The sequence below is a fragment of the Zootoca vivipara genome, chromosome 12, assembly GCF_965207765.1.
Source record: "Zootoca vivipara chromosome 12, rZooViv2.hap1.1, whole genome shotgun sequence".
NCBI lineage: Eukaryota > Metazoa > Chordata > Lepidosauria > Squamata > Lacertidae > Zootoca > Zootoca vivipara.
In genome coordinates this window covers 20,269,432-20,288,738 of record NC_142595.1, presented here as the reverse complement: position 1 = coordinate 20,288,738, position 19,307 = coordinate 20,269,432, and the positions used below count along the sequence as shown (strand labels likewise).

General features: G+C 46.2%; 1 protein-coding gene and 1 long non-coding RNA gene across 2 annotated transcripts in view; one reads left to right on the top strand and one right to left on the bottom strand.

Annotated features, from left to right (window-relative positions):
• Positions 1 to 19,307, top strand: part of LOC148683814 (uncharacterized) — a 410,944-nt gene that overhangs the window by 47,393 nt on the left and 344,244 nt on the right. The window lies entirely within an intron of this gene.
• Positions 4,360 to 17,887, bottom strand: HOXB1 (homeobox B1). Its single transcript, XM_035135926.2, has 3 exons — positions 17,874 to 17,887; positions 8,037 to 8,722; positions 4,360 to 4,697 (listed from the first exon to the last, which is right to left on the bottom strand). Exons 1-3 carry the CDS (start codon positions 17,885 to 17,887, stop codon positions 4,360 to 4,362), a joined length of 1,038 nt encoding a protein of 345 aa, XP_034991817.2.

Here is a 19,307-nt window from a genome sequence, read left to right as displayed (position 1 = left end):
GTCTCTTGTGGAAGCGAAATTAACTGTGCACTATGTGAAGTAGTTCTTTTGTCTGACCTGAATCTTCCAGCCTTCAGTTTTACTGGATGCCCCTGATTTCTAGTACAGTCCTACCTAGGAAGTCGAACGGGATCCGTTCCAGAAGTCCTTTTGACTTCCAAAACGTTTGGAAACCGAAGCACAGTTCCTGATTGGCTGCAGGAACCTCCTGCAGCCAATTGGAAGTCGCAGAAGCCCCATCGGACGCAGTGGTGAAGCCGCATGCTCCACTACCGGGGGTGCAGAGCAGGCGGGGCGGGGCTGGCGCCCCGGGGCGTGGTGTGCATCCCGGGGGCATGACACACCGCCTGCGGGGGGCAGAGCGCACATCCCGGGGGTGTGGCACACGTTCTGGGCGCGTGGCGCCTGGCACACAAGGGGGTGTGCAGCGCGTGTCCAGGGGGACTACTGTGATGGCACCCTACTGGAATAGTGGTGCCGGGGGCTGTCCTCTCCCTCTGCACCCCCGTTCCTCTGCCAGTGATCAGACATTCGGCTTCCAAAAATAGTTCGCAAACCGGAACAGTCACTTCCGGGTTTGTGGCATTCGGGAGCCAAAATGTTTGAGAAGTAGGCTGTTCAAAAACCAAGGTATGACTGTATTATGAGAGAGGGAGAATAACTTTTTTTCTATTCCTTTCATTCATACCATACATAATTCTGTACACCTCTGTTGTGTTTCCCCTTATCTTATCTCTGAACTATATACAGTAGCCTCAAACCTTTCCTCTTCGGGCAGTTCCTCCAATGCCTTGACCATTTTGGTGGCTCTTTTCTGAACCTTTTCCAGTTCTACAGTATCCCTTTTGAGGTGGGGCAACCATACTGGACACACTACACAGTGGAAGTGTAATCGCCCTGCAAATGTTTGTGTTGTATCAAAGGGCAGGGAGCAAGAGAGGAAAAGACGGTCAAACCATGTTCAAGAAACTTGAGAAAATGTATACTTTATTTAGGTTGAGGTAGTTTCGGTTCAAGATATAAAGCACAAGGAGGGGACAGTGTCTCCAGGTCCAGCTTAAAACACTAGATTCCATTAAAAATCTAAATAATAATAATAATTAATAACAACAACAACAAAGTTTCTGCTTTTTAAAAGTTTTGCTCTAGGGCTAATGTTTGTGAAACTGGAAAAGCTTGCACTGTCTGTCACAGGTCACCCTACATTCATAGCGAGGGGGTTTGGGATTCAATCTATGGGAAGGAATAATAAATATAGGATAAATTGTTAGTCAAGTTTAGCAATTAGATATCAGTCAACATTCAGCTCCATGCAAACAAGTCCTTAAATGTGTCAAACCAATATATTCTCTCTCTTTTTCTTTTTAAAAGTAATTTTGGAACTGTTTTAGAAGTAACTAGTTGAAGTGTCTTCCTCTGAGTTAGCAGCCAAGCGCTAGAGGCGAATCTCTAAAAGCAAAGAGGCCAGGAGGTTCCTGCCTGCCTGCCTGGTAGGGGTGGGAGAGACATTAAAAGTCAACCTATCAAAGCCATACTTTCCGAAACAATGCACAAACTGAAACACAGCCATCTTTCAACATTCACATTTCTCTGGGTTTTTTTCTATGCCAAGTAATGTGTACCCCAAAAATGCATACAGTATACTAAAGTGTGCATTTAAATAATGCATATATTAGGGGGGAACATGCAAAATGCATTATATTATATTACTTGCAAACCTGCAAATGTGGTTTTTTTTCTATTAGGAGAAATTAACACTAAAATACTGGTGGATTATCATGAGGGTGTGTGTGTGTGTGTGTGTGTGTGTGTGTGTGTGTGTGTAAATGTGGAAAATATAGGATTGGTGAAAAACAGGAACTGAGAGAAACTGAAACGGAAAGAAAACTTGCCCATCCCTAGTGCCAGGATGACCATTTCCTTTGACTTGAGATGTTTGCCTGCCTATTCCCAGCTTTGTGCATGCAAGTAAAACATTCCCTGAGTCTACAGATGTTCTCCAAAGTCCTTATATACTACTACCCCATAAGTCATAGCCCAGGGAGAGGGAGAGGGAGGGAGATAAATACCGTAATAAGGCTGCATTCCTGAAGTCACTTACTAGAGGGTAAATCCCATTAAATTCAGTGGGACTTATTTCATGGTAAATGTGAAAAGAGTTTGGCTGTTTGTAGGAAGGAAGGAAGGAAGGAGGAGAAGATTCAGTTCGTTCCCAAATTCTCAAACTTTTGATGTTTCGTGTAGGACTCTTCGTATCTAATGGTCAAATCAGAACCTCTTTGCATTTTGAAGTCAAAGAAAGAGGGCCTGTTGCTCTTGCCAAGCTCCCATTCATTGCAACAGGCAAATGCACAGGAAGTTGTCCACCCCCACCTCCAAATTTAGTCAGATATGCTTAATCCTGGGTGCATTGACTGAAGGGTAAGACCTGTCCTCCAACAGAATTTACTTTCCTAATAAGCACATTTAAAGTTCAGTGTTTCCTAGTTTCCAAGGGATTTAAGCACACAGCAAATACCCATATGTTGAGCACATCCTCTTTTGACACTTATGAAGGTTGGCTGTATCTAAGCTACTTGGCTACCTGGCTGTCCTGTCAGCTGGAAGAGATGATAATCCTCTAGCCGTTTTAAAAATCCTCTATTAAAATTACAAAGTTTAAGTCTATGGATTTTGGAGTTTTGCTCTCCCGCTGCCTAAACCCTATGGCTCACAGAAATAAGGAATGCTTCTCTGCCTGATGCAGAATTCTAGGAGGCTCCTAGAATGGCATATTTCTGGTACCAACCTTAGTCGTTTCAATACCCCCTTTTTTGCCTGTTTTGTTACATCTTAAAATGCAATAAAAAATAAATCTTAGGGGAAAGATGAGTCATTCATCAGGCTAGTGAATTAATACGATGCTGAGGCACATTCCCACAAACATACCATGTAAAACATCACCATCTCTATGGTCATTAAAACTTTGGTGCTGACATCAAAGACAAATAAAAACAGAGCTGTTAATAAGTACGGTAGCTATCTGCTGTCTTGCTTTCCTTTTAGCAAATGCTGCATTCACACGGTCAGAAAGCCTCTTCACGAAACTATAGTTGATGCGTGAAAGGAATTCCATGTAGCCAAACTATTTCGGGCTATCAGCAGGCAGAGGCCCTGTTTTCTTCTAGTGCAACATTGGAGATGAATGGGAGAATTGCTTCTCCAAGGCCTCTGGCGTTATAACTGGGCTGCGAGAGGGCGTGTGTTTTATTCCGTTCTATAGAAAATGTCAACACTTTTTTATTTTTATTTTTTTTTTAATCGTTAGCGCGTAAGGAATAGTCAGAAGCAAGCGAGCAGACGAACGCGCAAATATGACCCTCTTTCTAGCCATTGGAAAAGAAAGATCCACACCTTGCGCCGCCAAGTCAACCTTAAACAAAAACGGAAACACTCAAATCTTGCTGAAAGTGCGGTTCCTAATTTTGGGAAAGGAAGGTGGGAAAACGGCTGTCCCTGAGATATAGTAGTCTTGATGAACTAGGCATTCAAAGAAACAGGCACACTACGGGCAGCTCCTGGTCTTGGGCGAGGTCCTATCAAATAACGGAGAGGGGAAGAGGAAGGGCTACCCTTAGGAATCGCTCCTCTCCACTCTCCAGTTCTTTAAATCTCTGCTACGGGGTGCGGGGAGAAAGGAAGGAGGAGTGCGAGTTGCGGTCCTCCTGTGGATGTTTCAGGCAGCAAAGGAACACGCGTGTACCTGTCATGCAGGGTTTGTCAGAGCAGGCTGGCGCGGGAAAGGCTGCAAATCTGCCTCAGACTCTTGATGGTACGAGCCCATAAACGATTCTGCGTAGATAGCACCGCTCCCGAGGGTGCCAACTTGAATAAAATATTGTGGGGGGGGGAGCCGCATGACGCAGTGCACGCACACTATTTGAATGGCGATGCCCATCAACTTGGAGGGAGGCTCGAATATTTTATGGGGGGGTCGAAGACACTCCGCCCGCTAGGAATTGGCTCCTATGACCCCTCCCCACCAGAAACAAAAATACCCAAGGAGAGAAAGTATATACCTGCGTCATTTGGAAGCTGATCTGTAGGTGTGTTTCTGAACACACGGTTCTTTGTTTCTGAACACGCGGTTCTTGTTTGTGTGCACAGATGCCCGCGCTTAGGAATACACGTGCCTGCGCGGAGGCTTCCTCGATGGGCGTGTGATGTGCTTGCGCATGACGATAGAGGCTTAAGGCAGACTGCGCATTGGCCTGGCGTTTCTGTTCAAGGAGGAGCCATTTCCTTAAAGGGGGCCTGTGGGTGGGGAGGATATTCCAGTGCGGGTGGGGGTGGGTGGGAGGACCTCGCGTGTCTCCCTCTTCAAGAGGACACGGAACTGGGCGAAGCGTCGGGCGTGGAGGACCTGCTGGATCTGTCCGAAGCGGCCTCGCTGGCTTCCTTGACCGAGCCGCTGAGGGCGGCGGGGGCTCTAGCCAGACCCTCCTTCTCCCTCTTCTTCTGCTTCATCCTCCTGTTTTGGAACCAGATTTTCACCTGGGTCTCGTTGAGCTCCAGCGTGGCCGCGATCTCCACCCGCCTGGCTCGGGTCAGGTACTTGCTGAAGTGGAATTCCTTCTCAAGCTCCGTCAGCTGCTTGGTGGTGAAGTTGGTCCGGATGGTGCTGGCGTGGACGGCCAAACCGTAGTCGGACACGGTCGCTGTTCAGAGACGAACCACAAGGCCAAAGCAGGGGGGGGAGGGAAGCAAGGAAGCCACGCGTTAGAATTGCAGCCCCCTCGAGTCTAAAATCAGAAGCACATACACGCCCACCCACGGGGGAGCTTTGGATTATTCCCCCGTTTCCACACCACCTGCAGGGTCTGTGGGAACAGGTCTGTGGCTATCAAGCAGTCAGGGATATATGCACTCTGCAGATGCTCAAAGGTAGGCTTTTCCTCAGGAACATTCTACTAGTATGGCCACTGAGGGTCCTTTTTCTCCTGGTGTGAGGGCTCCTACTCTTTCACCCCAATTTTGGATCCTAGAAGATTGTGTTGTGACAATTGGGGCCCACGATGACACTTTTGCATTATTCGCCATTGCCCTTTAAAACAACTTTACCGGTTCCCCCCACCTTTAACCGTTTGTGTTTATTTACTACTTTTTTGTACACCGCCTTTCATCCACAACCGCTCCCAAGGCGGCTTAACAAGAGAAACACATCAAATCAGTTCGCCGCTGTTTATATATTGTTAATGGAATATTCGTTCTCTTATACTGCCCTTCTCCTGCAGGAGCCTAAGGCGGCTAACAATATTCTTGCTCATTATTATTTGTAGTTTTAAGGCATCTTAGTTTTAATAGTTTTATCTTGATACTAATGCCATACTACCATGCCATCCGTTCTCCTGCCAAAATTGCAATTCCAACGCTCGAGAAAGAAGGCAGAAAGAAGTGCAGGCTACTGGCACAAATACCAAAAGCGCACACTAACCTTATGCGCAAACCCTACATACACACCATGCTCATAATGGTTCAAAGTCACCGAATGTTGAGTAGGAAAAAAAAACTGACAACTGGAGTGGAGAGGCTGGAACAGGACAGGAGGATAGAGAAACTCAGAGAGAGATAAAGGGCAGAAAGAACCATCTCATTGTCTAGATAGGTCACTTCCTGGTTCACACAGAGAAGCTATTTTTCAATGTCTCCAGGAAGGTGGGGAACTCTGCCCGTAGGCATTAGTGGAGAAATATTTTTTTATTACACCCCCCCAAAAAAAAACCCTAAATGGAGAGAAAAACCTCAAAAACAGCCAAATGAGGACTGGGTATGTTCAGTGAGTATAGGGATACTGGCTTTGGGAGATAAGGAAGGACAACGAAGGAGAGAGAGAGCAGAACAGAATGCATAGCTGCCAAGTTCTCCCTTTTTTAAGGGAAATTCCCTTATGCTGAATAGGCTTCCTCGTGAGAAATGGGAAAACTTGGCAGCTATGACAGAATGACTGGAACTCTGAACAAGAAGCACTTAATGGTGCAAAATTTTGTTGCAGGGACCCACTTGCAAGTTTTAGGTTATAAATGTGTGCGTTGCCTTGGGTACCGCGTGGCAAACAGGTGATTCGCCCACTGGATTTATTTCGGATAAACGTATCAACCAAATTACTGCTTCAAGTGGTCCGTAAAGTTAACCAGGATCCGGGGCTAAACTCTGGTGAACCCAGCCTGATAAGAAAACTCTCCCAATAAACATTTCAGCCAACGCTTAATTGCTAGGAAAATACACGCCGGGAAATTGTAACACCATCCTCTACATCCCGGGTGTGAGAAGACTCTCTGTGGTTAGTGACGGGGTATACTCTGCACCTGCTCAGAGGCACTCTCTACGCTTCTAACTGCACTGTTCCAGGGCTGACGCCAAGCGTCAGAAACAGATGCTCGGACTGACTCTGAAGCGCTGTACCGGGTATCTTTATCCGTCCCTCTGTCCATCCATCGCCTCTACGCCGGTCCTGCTTCCCAGTCCCCCAAACGGTCTGGTCTTTTCCTTAATTTCATTTTTGTCCCTACCTTCTGCTTGCAAATTCCTCTGATTTCCCCCAGTCAGTTCTACTAGGGTCGTTCTTACATGGCTAAGATTTGTTCTTTTCTTTTTAAACCAGCTGAATAAACTGAAATATAACAAACAACGAGGAACTTTGGGGGCAATTCAGACGACATTCTCCGGCGTGAGCGCCATTCGTTTGGAATGGTTGCTGCTCACAGACGTCAAGGAGTACTCCTACCCTCCAAGGAATTAAAGGCTTCCACGCAACCCTAAAGGGAATTGTGCGAAGCTCGGCCACCCCAGCCTCAGAGGATGCTGCCCTGCAAAAAAGCCCAGCGCTGGGCTGAGCCTCCATAGGAAAGGCCAGGACTGCCCTGGCTGTTATTATGCCTGACACGCACCCAATGGACACTTCCCAGTTCCTACATTTAGAGGGGATGGATCTCGCGGGCTTTGCGCGTGCCCTGACTGACTACAGCAGTAGGAAAGTTGTATTCAGGATGTCATGCCCATCCCTAGATTCCTCTACCCTTGTGGGTGAATGGTGTGAGGCAGTCCTGATTTTCCCTTGGTGGAGCAGCGTTTAGCGGTAACCCTGTTGCTGATGCTGCAGCGGCCAATTGCCATAGCTGCCAAGTTTTCCCTTTTCTCGCGAGGAAGCCTATTCAGCATAAGGGAATTTCCCTTTAAAAAAGGGAGAACTTGGCAGCTATGCCAATTGCAGGTGTGAAGGAGCAGCCACAGGACCACCATTCTAGACTCGGCTCAGACATGCCTTTATAACACGCGCGTGGGGGAGGGGGCAACACTGATTATCTTCTCGTGGGCATGGACCGAAGAGTGAAAGTGCCGCGGAATGTTAGAAGAGCTGGTTGCACGCGTGCGCGTGTGTGCCTCTACATGCTGGGTGAAACCCCAACCAAATAAACTGGCGCCACGTTTTCTGAGTCCTGTGAGCAGCCCTGAGAGGCAATGTCCGTCTGAAAAGCGTCATAAATATATCACATAATGAATGAAACAAACCTGCCTGCCCCATAACCAGAGGGGGAGGTGATCCCTGGGAAGGAAAGAAGATTCCGTCCTTTCCTCCACTAGATCCCATTCTGCAGTTTGAACCCCCGTTTGCCTCTCAGGGCCTAAAGCTAATAACGCTGGTCTTCTCTCTCCCCTTGGGCAGCTTTGGAAACAGAAGCAGATTGTACCCCTCCCCAGAACCATCCGTTTCCTTTCCACCCACGCCCTCTGTTCTGCACACTCACTTAACCCATTATGGTTTTTCCGTTCTGGCAGAGATGGGAAAGTTGGTGATGGCAAGGCCTAAGAGTATTGTTTTTTCTGGACCAGATCCTGCCTCCATGTGACTCCACAAGTCACATGCTCTTGGGATGCTCTGGACTCTGGAGTAAGGCATGATGGAGACAACAACCACCCTCCAGTGGAGGGGGAAAACATGGAAACCAGCCTCTGCTAGCCTCCCCTCATCTTGTGAAAGGGAACCGAGGGGGCTTTACCTGTTTTAGGAGGGTTCCTTTTCACTTTCATCCATTCAAAGGTCTGGGTGGTGGCCGTGGCGGTGGTGGCAGCCATGGGGCATGGCTGGGCTGAGCAAGCCCGCGGGTCTTTGTTCTCCTGTAAGGGTGGGGAAAGGTTGCCAAAAGCCCCTTGCAAATAGCCACCCTGCTCAGACCCATAGAGGTGTGGCTGGAACTGGCCCGGGGTGGCGCAGAAACCGTCAGGTAAGCTTCCGAGGCTGGAAGAAGAGGAAGAGGAAGAAGGAGCCACGCTGGTAGGGTAGGCCGAGGGCTGGAAGTAGCCTCCATCTGTCTCCTGGGGGCCGAGGAAGAACTGCTGGTTGGCGAAGCTTGGGCTGCAGTTGGGGGCTGCCGAATATCCTGTACCCGATGGCTGGGATGACCCCGCGAAGGAGATGCCAAGGCCAGCAGGGTTGGGAGGAAGAGGAGGAGGAAGAGGAGGAGGGTAACTGGAGTTCTGCTGCTGGTGGTGGTGGGCGTTGAGCCCAGCAGCGCCCACCCCCGTCGTCCCGAAGCGTCCCTCTTGATGATAGCTGTCACAGGAAGGAGAGGTACCTGAGCAAGATGGAAAGGAAGTTGTCCCTTGGTCGAGATGTTGGTAGTCCTTGGGCGCGTAGGCGCTCGTCCCACGGTTACAAATTGCATAGTCTAAGAAGAAGTTCATTCTAGGTATTGTTCCTTTGCCAATGATGGAAGAGGGTCAGCCTGTTTTACGGGGATCCCTTCTGCCCTACAACCTTTAGATAGTATGTCAAAAGTTAACTAGGAAAAAGAGAGAGGGAGAGAGGGGGAGAGAGAGAGAAGCCTTCCCATCTACGGATCTCCAGCCCTGGAGCCCCCCATACCCCTACCCCTCCTTCCCAAAGCCTTCAGGGTGGGGGTGGGATAGAAAGGTGGGGGTGGGGAGAGGGGTGGAAGAGGGGGTCTGGACCACGTGGTCGCCATCAAGCCCAATGAACAAATGCCTCCTGAAGTTTGTCAGATATCTACCATCATCCATCAAGTCCTTGACATTTGCATGACAAAGGAACTTCAATCAAACTTTTCCCCATCGATCTGATTAACAACACGGATACGTCAAAAGGTTTTTTTTTTCCTCAAAGACTTCGGAAGAGAAGGGGGGGCAAGGAAGTGACAGAAAGGGGTTGGGGAAAGGAAGGGGGGAAAGTTAGGACTATTCAAGTTCTGTTCTATGAGTTAAAAAGACACACACACCTTCCAGTTCATAATATGGTGAAAATAATTAAAACTTTTCTTCCTAGCTGGGGGGTTGGAGGGAGAGAGCGCTTTACCCCCCCCCAATATCAGCTACAATAGGCTCACGTATCCCGTAACATAGGGGGGGGGAGAGAAATGGGGAGAGGTAGGGAAGGCTTCTTTATAACGGAAAATGTTCTTTTTCCTCATTTTAAAAAAATTAATCACCCAAAAGATACTTAAAGGTTTATGGAGTTTGCTTAAAGTGCTTTTTGCTTTCCCTTAAAAAACAACACACAAACTAAATCCAAATAGCTCTGCTTTGCACATCGCCTTTGTGTCTGGAAGCAGTGTGCTAAAGAGCAATTTAATTCAATCAACATTCTAATGAGTTGTGAAATAAAGTTAGAAACACAATTGTGTTTTGTTGGAGGGGGGAAAACGCAAATGAAATTGAAATTCGATCTACCCTATCCATCTACCCGTTATTTATGTTATCTGGCTATCCATCCATTTATTCTCATCCTTAGGCCCTCCCCACCCTCCACCCCTCCTCTTTCTACATTTCATAAAAATCAACTATATTACCAGTTGGGCTTGCTGTCACTGGAGTTTGATTTAGCTGCTGTTGCGGGGGTGGGATGTTTTTAATCGCTGCTGCGGATCATTCTTAAAATCGAAACATACAAGCAAACGACTCCCAATAAGACCACTTTACTCCAGCCACACTTTTTCTAAGACTGGCAAATTCTAGAAGAGAAGAACAGGCAATGTTGAAAGGAGGCGGTTTCTCATATGATTTAGAGTGAAAACAGCTAAAATAGGCGTTGGGTTCCTGAATGCTTCCTCAGATGGGTTGCATTCGTTTCGTTTGGAGTAGGGGCTCAGATTCTCTCTCCTCTACTCTTTTTCTCCTCTCGAGCAAATGTTGCTGAGAGCCACCAAACTTCGCAGCTCTCCTCCAAAGCCAGCCCTGTAGGTGAACTTTTGGCCTGCTCTAAACCTCTGGTGCTCTCCTCGTGGGCTGAGCTACCAGTAAATATCCTGACAAGTAACAAATGACCGTGGGCGTCAGATTGGTGGTTACTCTTGTCTTCCATGTGCTAACAAGTAAATAAATGTTGCTTGCCTGGGCTTCCCATTCTATTAGGCGTGGAGTGGTTCGCAGTCTCTTCGTCCTTTGTCAATTTACACATGGCCTAGGGAAAGAGGCGATCCCATGGAAGGGGAAGTTCGTAATCATCCATTTATGGACTCTCGAAAGTAGCCGAATGGTCCTTTAATGACGCATCAAACAGAACCCCGAAGAAGGGAAGCGGGCGACTGAAAGGAGAAGTGCCCACAAAGGCTTTAGGAATTGATAGCAATATCTCGTGCTGAAAGGGTGGGGTGGGGTGGGGTGAATTATAGAGTCCCCACCCCACCCCCACATTTATGGAGTTGCTCTCGTCAAATCGGAGGAGCTTCATATGCTGTCTTTATGGGGTATATATTTATTGGGTTCCACACTACAGAAAAGGGGAAGGTGGGGTGGGTAAGTACAGAATTGCTGGAGTAATATTCGAGAGGTTTGGGGAAGATAGAAAAGAAAGGGTGAGTCAAAGAGAAACAAAGACAACTAAGGGCGAATCTACTATGAAACAAATGAAGCTTAAGCTTAGGGCCCCCGGAAGCTAATTTAGTCCACATTGCTTGAAAGAATTGGGTCCAGTAGACCCAATTTGAGTCGCACGACTCAAATCATTACAGGATGCATCAAACATGTATATAACACTTCCCTAATTTTCATCCCTCTTCCCATAATTCAAAAACTATAAGGCACAGGATTTTTTTCCCACACCAGTGACTTTGACGTGTGATGTAACCCAGTATAGCAATTTCATTCAAAATCTGAGATGTAGTAGTTAATTTTTGTAAAAACGTTGTGGTGATCTGTCATGGAACAACTCCATTGAAGAAGATAACACTGGTTACCCAGACCTTGCTGCTGGTTGTGAAGGGGCCCCCATAACAGTTCAAGCTTCAGGACCCCAAAAGTGGAGGTTCGCCACTGAAGCCAAGAAATATAAAGGAAAGAGGAAAAAATAAAAATATATATAAATGACTTAAAAGAAGAAAGGGAAAGTTATGTTGTTTGCAAATACACACACACACACAAGTACATAACACTTACATTAAATTATTAAGGCTACAATCCCAATCCCACTTGGAATAAACCCCATTGAATTCAGTTGTTGATGGTGATACTTTCTGATGATACTTTCTGAAAGCTAGTTTTGCGACACTTAGCCAGCTGTCGCCCTGTAATTGCCATCCTGTTCACCTGACTGTAAGCCAGAGCCCATTTTGGCATCTTGAGGACTAGGACTGTTTGACACGTGTTTTCCGCATCCACGTTTTATTTTTTTTAGATGGACGCCTTTACAAAACCTTGAAACCATGATGACCCTTTGAGACCATAGCTGCCAAGTTCTCCCTTTATTTAAGGGAAATTCCCTTATGCTGAATAGGCTTCCTCGCGAGAAAAGGGAAAACTTGGCAGCTATGCTTTGAGACAGTGATATATGCAACGCTCTCATCAAACTTTGGAGGCCTGCGATCCTAACCTGTGAATCCCGGCAGGTGCTGGACTCTCTCCCTAGGTTAGGTCTGGGGGGTTATCAGAATGCGATTACTTGGGTGTTCTTACATGACATTCTACGGGCTGAACTTTCTCCCAAAGAAATTACTATGGTGGCCCAGTGATGTGGGGTGTGTGTGTGTGTGTGTGTGTAACTACCGGTAATAGAGTTATTTAAAAACTTTTTTAAAAAAAACCAAAAGCCATTCCTCCCTTGGAAAGTATGGCTAACTTCAGGTCTCAGCTTGTCATTTGCTTCCTTCCGGTGTTCGGCTTGTTAAACGCGGGATTAATTTGCCTGGTTAAGAGACATCAAATTGTGGTCACGGAAAGACTAATAAATAACTCTTCCTGCGTAAAGCCCAAATAAAACCCCGAGACCATTTATCAAGTCCTATCAGTGCTTCTGAATTTGAGGGTATGGCGGAGAAGGAACAGCCAAAATGTGATAGGTATCCTGTCTTCGGAAATATTTGCATATTGGGTTTTTGTTTTGTTTTTGCAACTGTAGGAGAGACAGGTCCAGGATTATGGTGACACGCACGATGACGATTACTAATAATACTAATAATAATTTTTTAAAAGCTACCAGGAGTATGGGGCTGAAAAATTCTACCAAAAAAGCAAGGAAAAAGAAACTAGAGGGGAAACAAATAGGACACAAATCGGCATCACGTGGTTTAAATAAGCATTAGGGGCATCTATAACAATAATATTTTTTTTAAAAAAAAGAAATTTAAAACGACAAAGTTTTCCCCCCTGGAAACTTAACCAAAAAACGAGCAGGATACACATGGTAAGAGAAACTGGAGAACTGGAATGAAAGCAAATAGGACGCAAATATGCATCGTATTATTTAAATAAGCATTCGGAGCGTGGTTCGCCTACTGAAACTTCTCATATGGCATAGCAGCAGCGTGCTATGAAAACCTCAGGTCCTCCTATCTGCATGCCCGCGAGCTTCTCGCAACGAGCCCTTCCTTCCTCTCTCCTTTAAAATCACAGCTAGCTGGCTTGTTTAAGTTTGCTGTGTCTCCAACTGCTTAGGACTTCCCACCACCGTTTCGTTCCACATTATTGCTATGGCGAAGGGCTAGCTGTTGCCTACGGAAAACTCAATAGACCGGCTTGTTGTAAACCAGTTTAAAAGTGGCTAGATTTAAAACTGCAACAACTAGTTGTTGGGCTTTCCCAGTGTAGATGATACTGCCTGGGGGAAAAGGTGTGTCGAGAAAGGTCTTTCCTTAAGTGCGCCTGGGGGTCTCAACAGGAGAAATGAGTTGCTTGGGGGTCTTCTTCTGCTTCTATGCATTTCCCTTTGGAACTCCACGGCCGCTGGCCATCTGCTCCCGACTGGGAGTGACTTACACGAGGACGTCTTTCATTCCTACCACACACACACCCCAGCCCTCCCCGTCCCCATCCTCTGGAGCCTTGCGACAGATATGTGCCACAGCAGAGCGAAGAGAAGGTGTCTGCTAGCTGCTCCGGGGAAGATATAAAAACAAGGAAGGAACTCTCCTCCAAAGAGCCACTGTGAAGTTAACATGCCCATTCCGCGGGCGCACCCTTAATTCCAGCAAGAAAAATAAATGGATAAAATGCCTATTCTATAGAACCAGGTTCTCAATGTAAAAGAGGAGGGCAATCTAAAATTCAAGCGTTTCAGTTTTCAGATCTCACCTTTGAAATCCAACGGTGGGGGTGGGGGGGACATTGTACTCTTCAAACACTAAATCAGAAGTTAACTCATTTTAAGACCGTCATGCTCTCATAGAATTACGGATTCATAGAATTGTAGAGTTGGAAGGGGCCCTAAGGATCATCTAGTCCAACCTCCTGCAATGCAGGAAATATATAGCTCTACCATATCAATCTGCCACATTTGCACTTTGCTACCCCTGCTACCAATCTACCGTAGCAATCCGAAAGCACGTCAAAGTGCAAGTAGATAAATAGGTACCGCTCTGACGGGAAGGTAAAGGGCGTTTCCGTGTGCTGCTCTGGTTCGCCAGAAGCGGCTTTGCCATGCTGGCCACATGACCCGGAAGCTGTACGCCGGCTCCCTCAGCCAATAACGCAAGATGAGCACCGTAGCCCCAGAGTCGGTCACGACTAGACCTAATGGTCAGGGGTCCCTTTACTTTTACCCCTGTCTTAAGAAGAACCTCCACAATCTAGAACAGAAGAAAGAAAGAAAGAAAGAAAGAAAGAAAGAAAGAAAGAAAGAAAGAAAGAAAGAAAGACTATATCTTTGAACATTGGCAAGAATACGTGTTACAGAATTTGATAATCTTCCCCCTCCCCTTCTAAACTTGTTTCAGTTCTAAAAAGGCAAAGAACTTGGTGGTTTGTTAGGGCGAATAGGACAAGCTGCCAGGGAATCTTGGTTTTTTTATATCTATTTTTTCCATCACATATTCTCTCTCTCTCTCTCTCTCTCTCTCTCTCTCTCTCTCACACACACACACACACACACACACACACAGAGAGAGAGAGAGAGAGAGAGAGAGAGAGAGAGAGAGAGAGAGAGAGAGAGAGAGAGAGAGAGAGCCTTTGTACTTGCAGAGAACTCTGGGCAACTTTTCCTGACCATTAAAGAGAGAGGAGGAGGAGGAGGGAGAGAAAGACGTGTATTTTCTCATCCCAAAGACAGCCCATGGTAGAGACAGTGTGAACAATGCATTCCTGTTTCACTACAGCTGCGCTGCTTCTAAAACGAGATGTGTTGCTGGAGCTGAAGTTTGCTTGAGAGCCACACCCTACAGGTGATGATGAAGTAGTAGTTTTTGCCTTTGGAAGCTCACACCATATTACATTTGTTTGCCTAAAGGTGTCACTGGTTTTGTTTTTCGGTTTTGTTTTGTTTTAAAATCTGGCAGCCTTGCATCCCAGATGGTAGCCAGCCTGTAATTTCTTGGCAAAGTTAGTATTTTGCACATCTTCAGAAGCATTTTCTTCTTTGGGTGTGGCCGTAGCTTAGCTGTGGAGCTACAGGGTTCTTGCTTTGCATACACAAGGTGCCAGGTTCAGCATCTCTAGGTAAGAGTGTGGAAAGCTCCATAAAAAAAGTAAGAAGAGCCTGCTGAATCAGGCCAATGACCAGTGCTATTTTTCTAGAAAAAGAGGTGTCAGAACTCACAATGAACGCCTCCTTCGTTCCCTTATAATAGCAATGATGTCCACTGTGTGGGATGGAACACTGGGGCAGACAAGTCACAACAGTTCCTAGAGTGTCCACTAAGACGGACTCACCTGGGGGAACACCTGACTAAGTTCCTGTTCCTCCAGATATGCAGATGAGATGGATTAGCTGGCAGACAAAAGCCCCTAGCCAACAGCCATTCTCTCTCTTAGCCTTTTCTCCTTCAATGGGAACACATCTCCAGAGAATCTCCAGTTAGGATGGATCTCCCTCTTGGCCTGCTGCCAAGAGAGAGACCAGATAGAGCCTCACTTTATTAAGTAGACTCCAGATGTACATACTTGTAACTTTTCTACGTAAGCCTGCCTTTCTGAGATTATGCTGTTAACTCAGGATGTTATGTGAGTAAACTCTATCTTATTTTAATACTATTGTGTCGTGTATTTCTTTTAAGAGGGACAAAGGGGATTTGCCAGGAAGTATAATATTGAAGTATAATATTGTTGTAGAGGTTCTAGCAAACCTAACGCTCACGCTTTGCTGCGCACAAAAGGGGAATGTCACTCTGCTGATATTGGAAGCTTGCTAACACAAGCTTGGATAGGATCTATCTAATAATATAATATCCTAATCCACATTCCTAACATTCCCACACACCGACCTGAGAGGTAGCGGAAATGAGTTCCAGTGAGTTCTGGCTGGAGGGAGGGAAAGCCCCTGCCAAAGATCCATCTAGTCCAACATACTGTTCTCACAATTGCTAACCATATGCCTACGGGAAGCCTGCAAGCAGGACATGAGCTCAATAACACACTGCCTACTTGTGTTTCCAGCAACTGGCATTCAGAGGCATATTGCCTCTGACAGTGGAAGTAAATCACAGCCATCATGGCTAGTAGCCATTGGCAGTCTTGTCCTCCAGTCTGAGAAATGATAGAGAGCTGCTGCCAGTCACTGCAGAAATTGCAGACAATGCTTAATTATCTGTTTTGGTCTAAGGAAGCTTTTGGTGCTTCCTGTGTTCCTGGTGTGAATCCTGGCATTCCACTGAGGGGGAGGCTGGCTCTGGCATTTCCCTTTGCATTTGTCTACGACTGTTAACTTTTGGCTGCTTGGGGCCATGGTGCTACTTGCCTCCTCAAGATGGAAGCAGTGTTTTCCGAATTGCTTGGCCGAGGGAGCCGGCGTATAGCTTCCAGGTCATGTGGCCAGCATGACAAAGCCGCTTCTGGCAAACCAGAGCAGCACATGGAAACGCCGTTTACCTTCCCGCTGTAGCGGTTCCTATTTATCTACTTGCATTTTGACGTGCTTTCGAACTGCTAGGTTGGCAGGAGCTGGGACCAAGCAATGGGAGCTCACCCTGTCACAGGGATTCGAACTGCTGACCTTCTGATCAGCAAGCCCTAGGCTTGGGTGCCCACCTGGGTCCCATAACACCTTAATTAGGGCCAACCAAATAGTCACAAAAAATGTGGCAAGCTTTTGAGTTCTCCAGAACTATTCGTCAGGCAATATGTTATACAAAAATCAGGTGGTGGTATGGGGGAAACAAAAACAAGAAGAAAGAATGAGAAATTGGGTGAGTGTGTAGACTCAGTTCTGGGACGAAGATTGTAAGATGTGTAAAAATCCCATCCCTACACCAGGTGCTACTAATATCAGATTACTCACCTAGGATTCTGGGATAAAGAAGCAATACAGTGGTACCTCTGGTTAAGAACTTAATTCGTTCCGGAGGTCCGTTCTTAACCTGAAACTGTTCTTAACCTGAAGCACCACTTTAGCTAATGGGGCCTCCTGCTGCTGCCACACCGCCGGAGCACGATTTCTGTTCTCATCCTGAAGCAAAGTTCTTAACCCGAGGTACTATTTCTGGGTTAGCGGAGTTTGTAACCTGAAGCGTTTGTAACCCGAGGTACCACTGTAGCTACTTTCCCTGTGGCTGGTGAGAATAAAGTCTGGCTTGTAGGCTGTATGTGTCCCATGCCTTAAATGAAATGCACAGGTCCCCGGGCAAGCAAAGAGGAGAGAAAATATTGTCTGAAGAGTTATGGAGAACCTGAAAGCTTGTCAGATTTCTGTGACTTTTTGTGTGGTCCCCCCCAAAAGGTATCACAGAACTTTGGGCGTTGAGGGTTTCCTTCCGCTTATGGACCAGCACAGATACTTAAGGTTTTTTTGTGCCAGATAAAATGGTAACTGACATACCGTAGCCCAGTCCAGACAGTATGAAATGCTCACGATTAGGTCTATACTTCCTCATAGGGCTAGTGGTCATTTTCTGACTCAATTAATGTTACCCCTAGTTTTCAAAACCTCTGTGTGCCTGTGGGCAACCAAGCTATCGAGTTCTTTCCCCAACATGCTGGATAGTCCGTAGGGCTGCAGTTTAGTCAGTAGTTAATCAACTTGAGGTCATTACCATATTTCAGTCAGGGAAAGTAAATTGTACAGTATCTGGTTAGGCTGAAAGTCAAAGGTTTAAAGACTCCTGGTTATGTTTTGTAACTGTAACAAAGGATAAGAAAGACACTATTAAGCATGGCCTTTCCATCTAAGAAGGAGTGGGAAATTTTATTCACCACTGCTCTCCTTTAAGTATCCTTGCAGTTCATTTGTGGCAATTTCTTAGTCCCTTGTTATGTCTTGGATTTCAGGTTGCATTTGCCTCCTTCAGCTCGCTTAGCACTTACTTAAAGACAATGGGATATGGGTGTTGGTCTAGGGGACTTCAGAATCAATGGGAACCATGCTCTGGCCTCTGCTACCAGCCAGGACACCAAGAACCACTACTGGGAGGCTGCACCCCCTGCCTGACAGAAAGATCATCATGGCAAAAGGGAAGATCAACCTGGTCCCATCCATCAATCAGAGAAATAGCAGTTGCAGGGAACTTGCCTGAAAGAACACACTGCTGCCACTGCTGGCTTCCCAGGACTGCAGCCCTAAAGAGAGGCACACTCTAGCCTCATCCATCAGTCAAGGAAGGAGAAACAATTCCAATGCTTCCTTCCTTCTTTCCTGCTCATTCCTTTTTCCTTTTGTATCATGCCTATTAAACTGCAAGCCTGTAGAACAGCCTTTACCAAAGGTGTCATGGGCTTTGAAGACACTCGAACTCAGGACGGAAGGGAGAAACATGCTAAGAGGAAGACACACTTGGCAAATCCACACTGTGATCAACTCCCACCCGGAAACCAATGCCCCCACTGTGGAAGGACGTGTGGATCCAGAATTGGCCTCCACAGTCACTGTTAAAACCGTGTTTATGGAAGACAGTCTTACTTGGCTACAAGTGATCACCAAAGAAGAATTTTAATATATAGAGAGAGCTTAGCATGTTTTAGTTGCTTTATGTTAGTTATTATTACAGTACAGAATGATTAATAATAATATTTATTATCACTATTGTTTGGAATGTTGTTATTAAGCAAAGTGCCCACCAGTTTGATGGTCTGCATCATGGAAACTGGGGTATTGGATTTTGTTTGTTTGTTGCACTTCTAGTCTACCATTTTCCTCCCAGGAGATCAAGGTGGCATACGTGGTTCTCCCCCTCTTCATTTAATCCCCACAACAACCCTGTGAGGTAGGTTGGGCTGAGAGGCAGTGACTGGCTCAGTGTTTCCCAGTTCATGCAGTGATACAGCCTCCATTGCCACAGGGCCAACATGGGCAGAGCAGGGTGTTTCTACCCCCTTGCTCACTCCCTACAAGCATCAAAGCCTGAAGCAAGGGGAAGGAAATGCATCCCTGTGGAGCATGCAGAGGCACATAACCCCCACTGTCTCTTGGTCATGCCTCGCCCTTCCAAAGCATGCTCAGTGCTCAGAAAGGGCTGCAAAGCCAAGGAAATGGGTTCAGAAACTAGGTTTGATATTTATTTAGACATATAATTCTCATGTCCCTTTTCGTGTCTGCTTTGCCACCCCAGAGCACCACCATGCACTTCAGTACAGCTCTTTAGCAAAAAGACACAGGGTAGCTGCGACACAGTTGGTGTCTCCCTTGTTTTATATTTCCTTCAGTCTTCCAAATTAGCAATTTTCTTTTTTGGCTAGTGTATGCGAGAAAATCTTGAAGGTTCCAAACAACAAAATAATAATGGGATCCCATCAGGGTACTGCAATTAAAAGAGATGGTGTATTCCATCAAGTATCAGGGTGTTGTTCTTTTTTTTTTGCTTCCTAAAAATATTTAATTAGACATTAGCCTTTAATTATATTTACTGCTTCATTTTCACTTGTGTATTTAGAGAGGCGATAGTGTCACTAATTATTCTTAT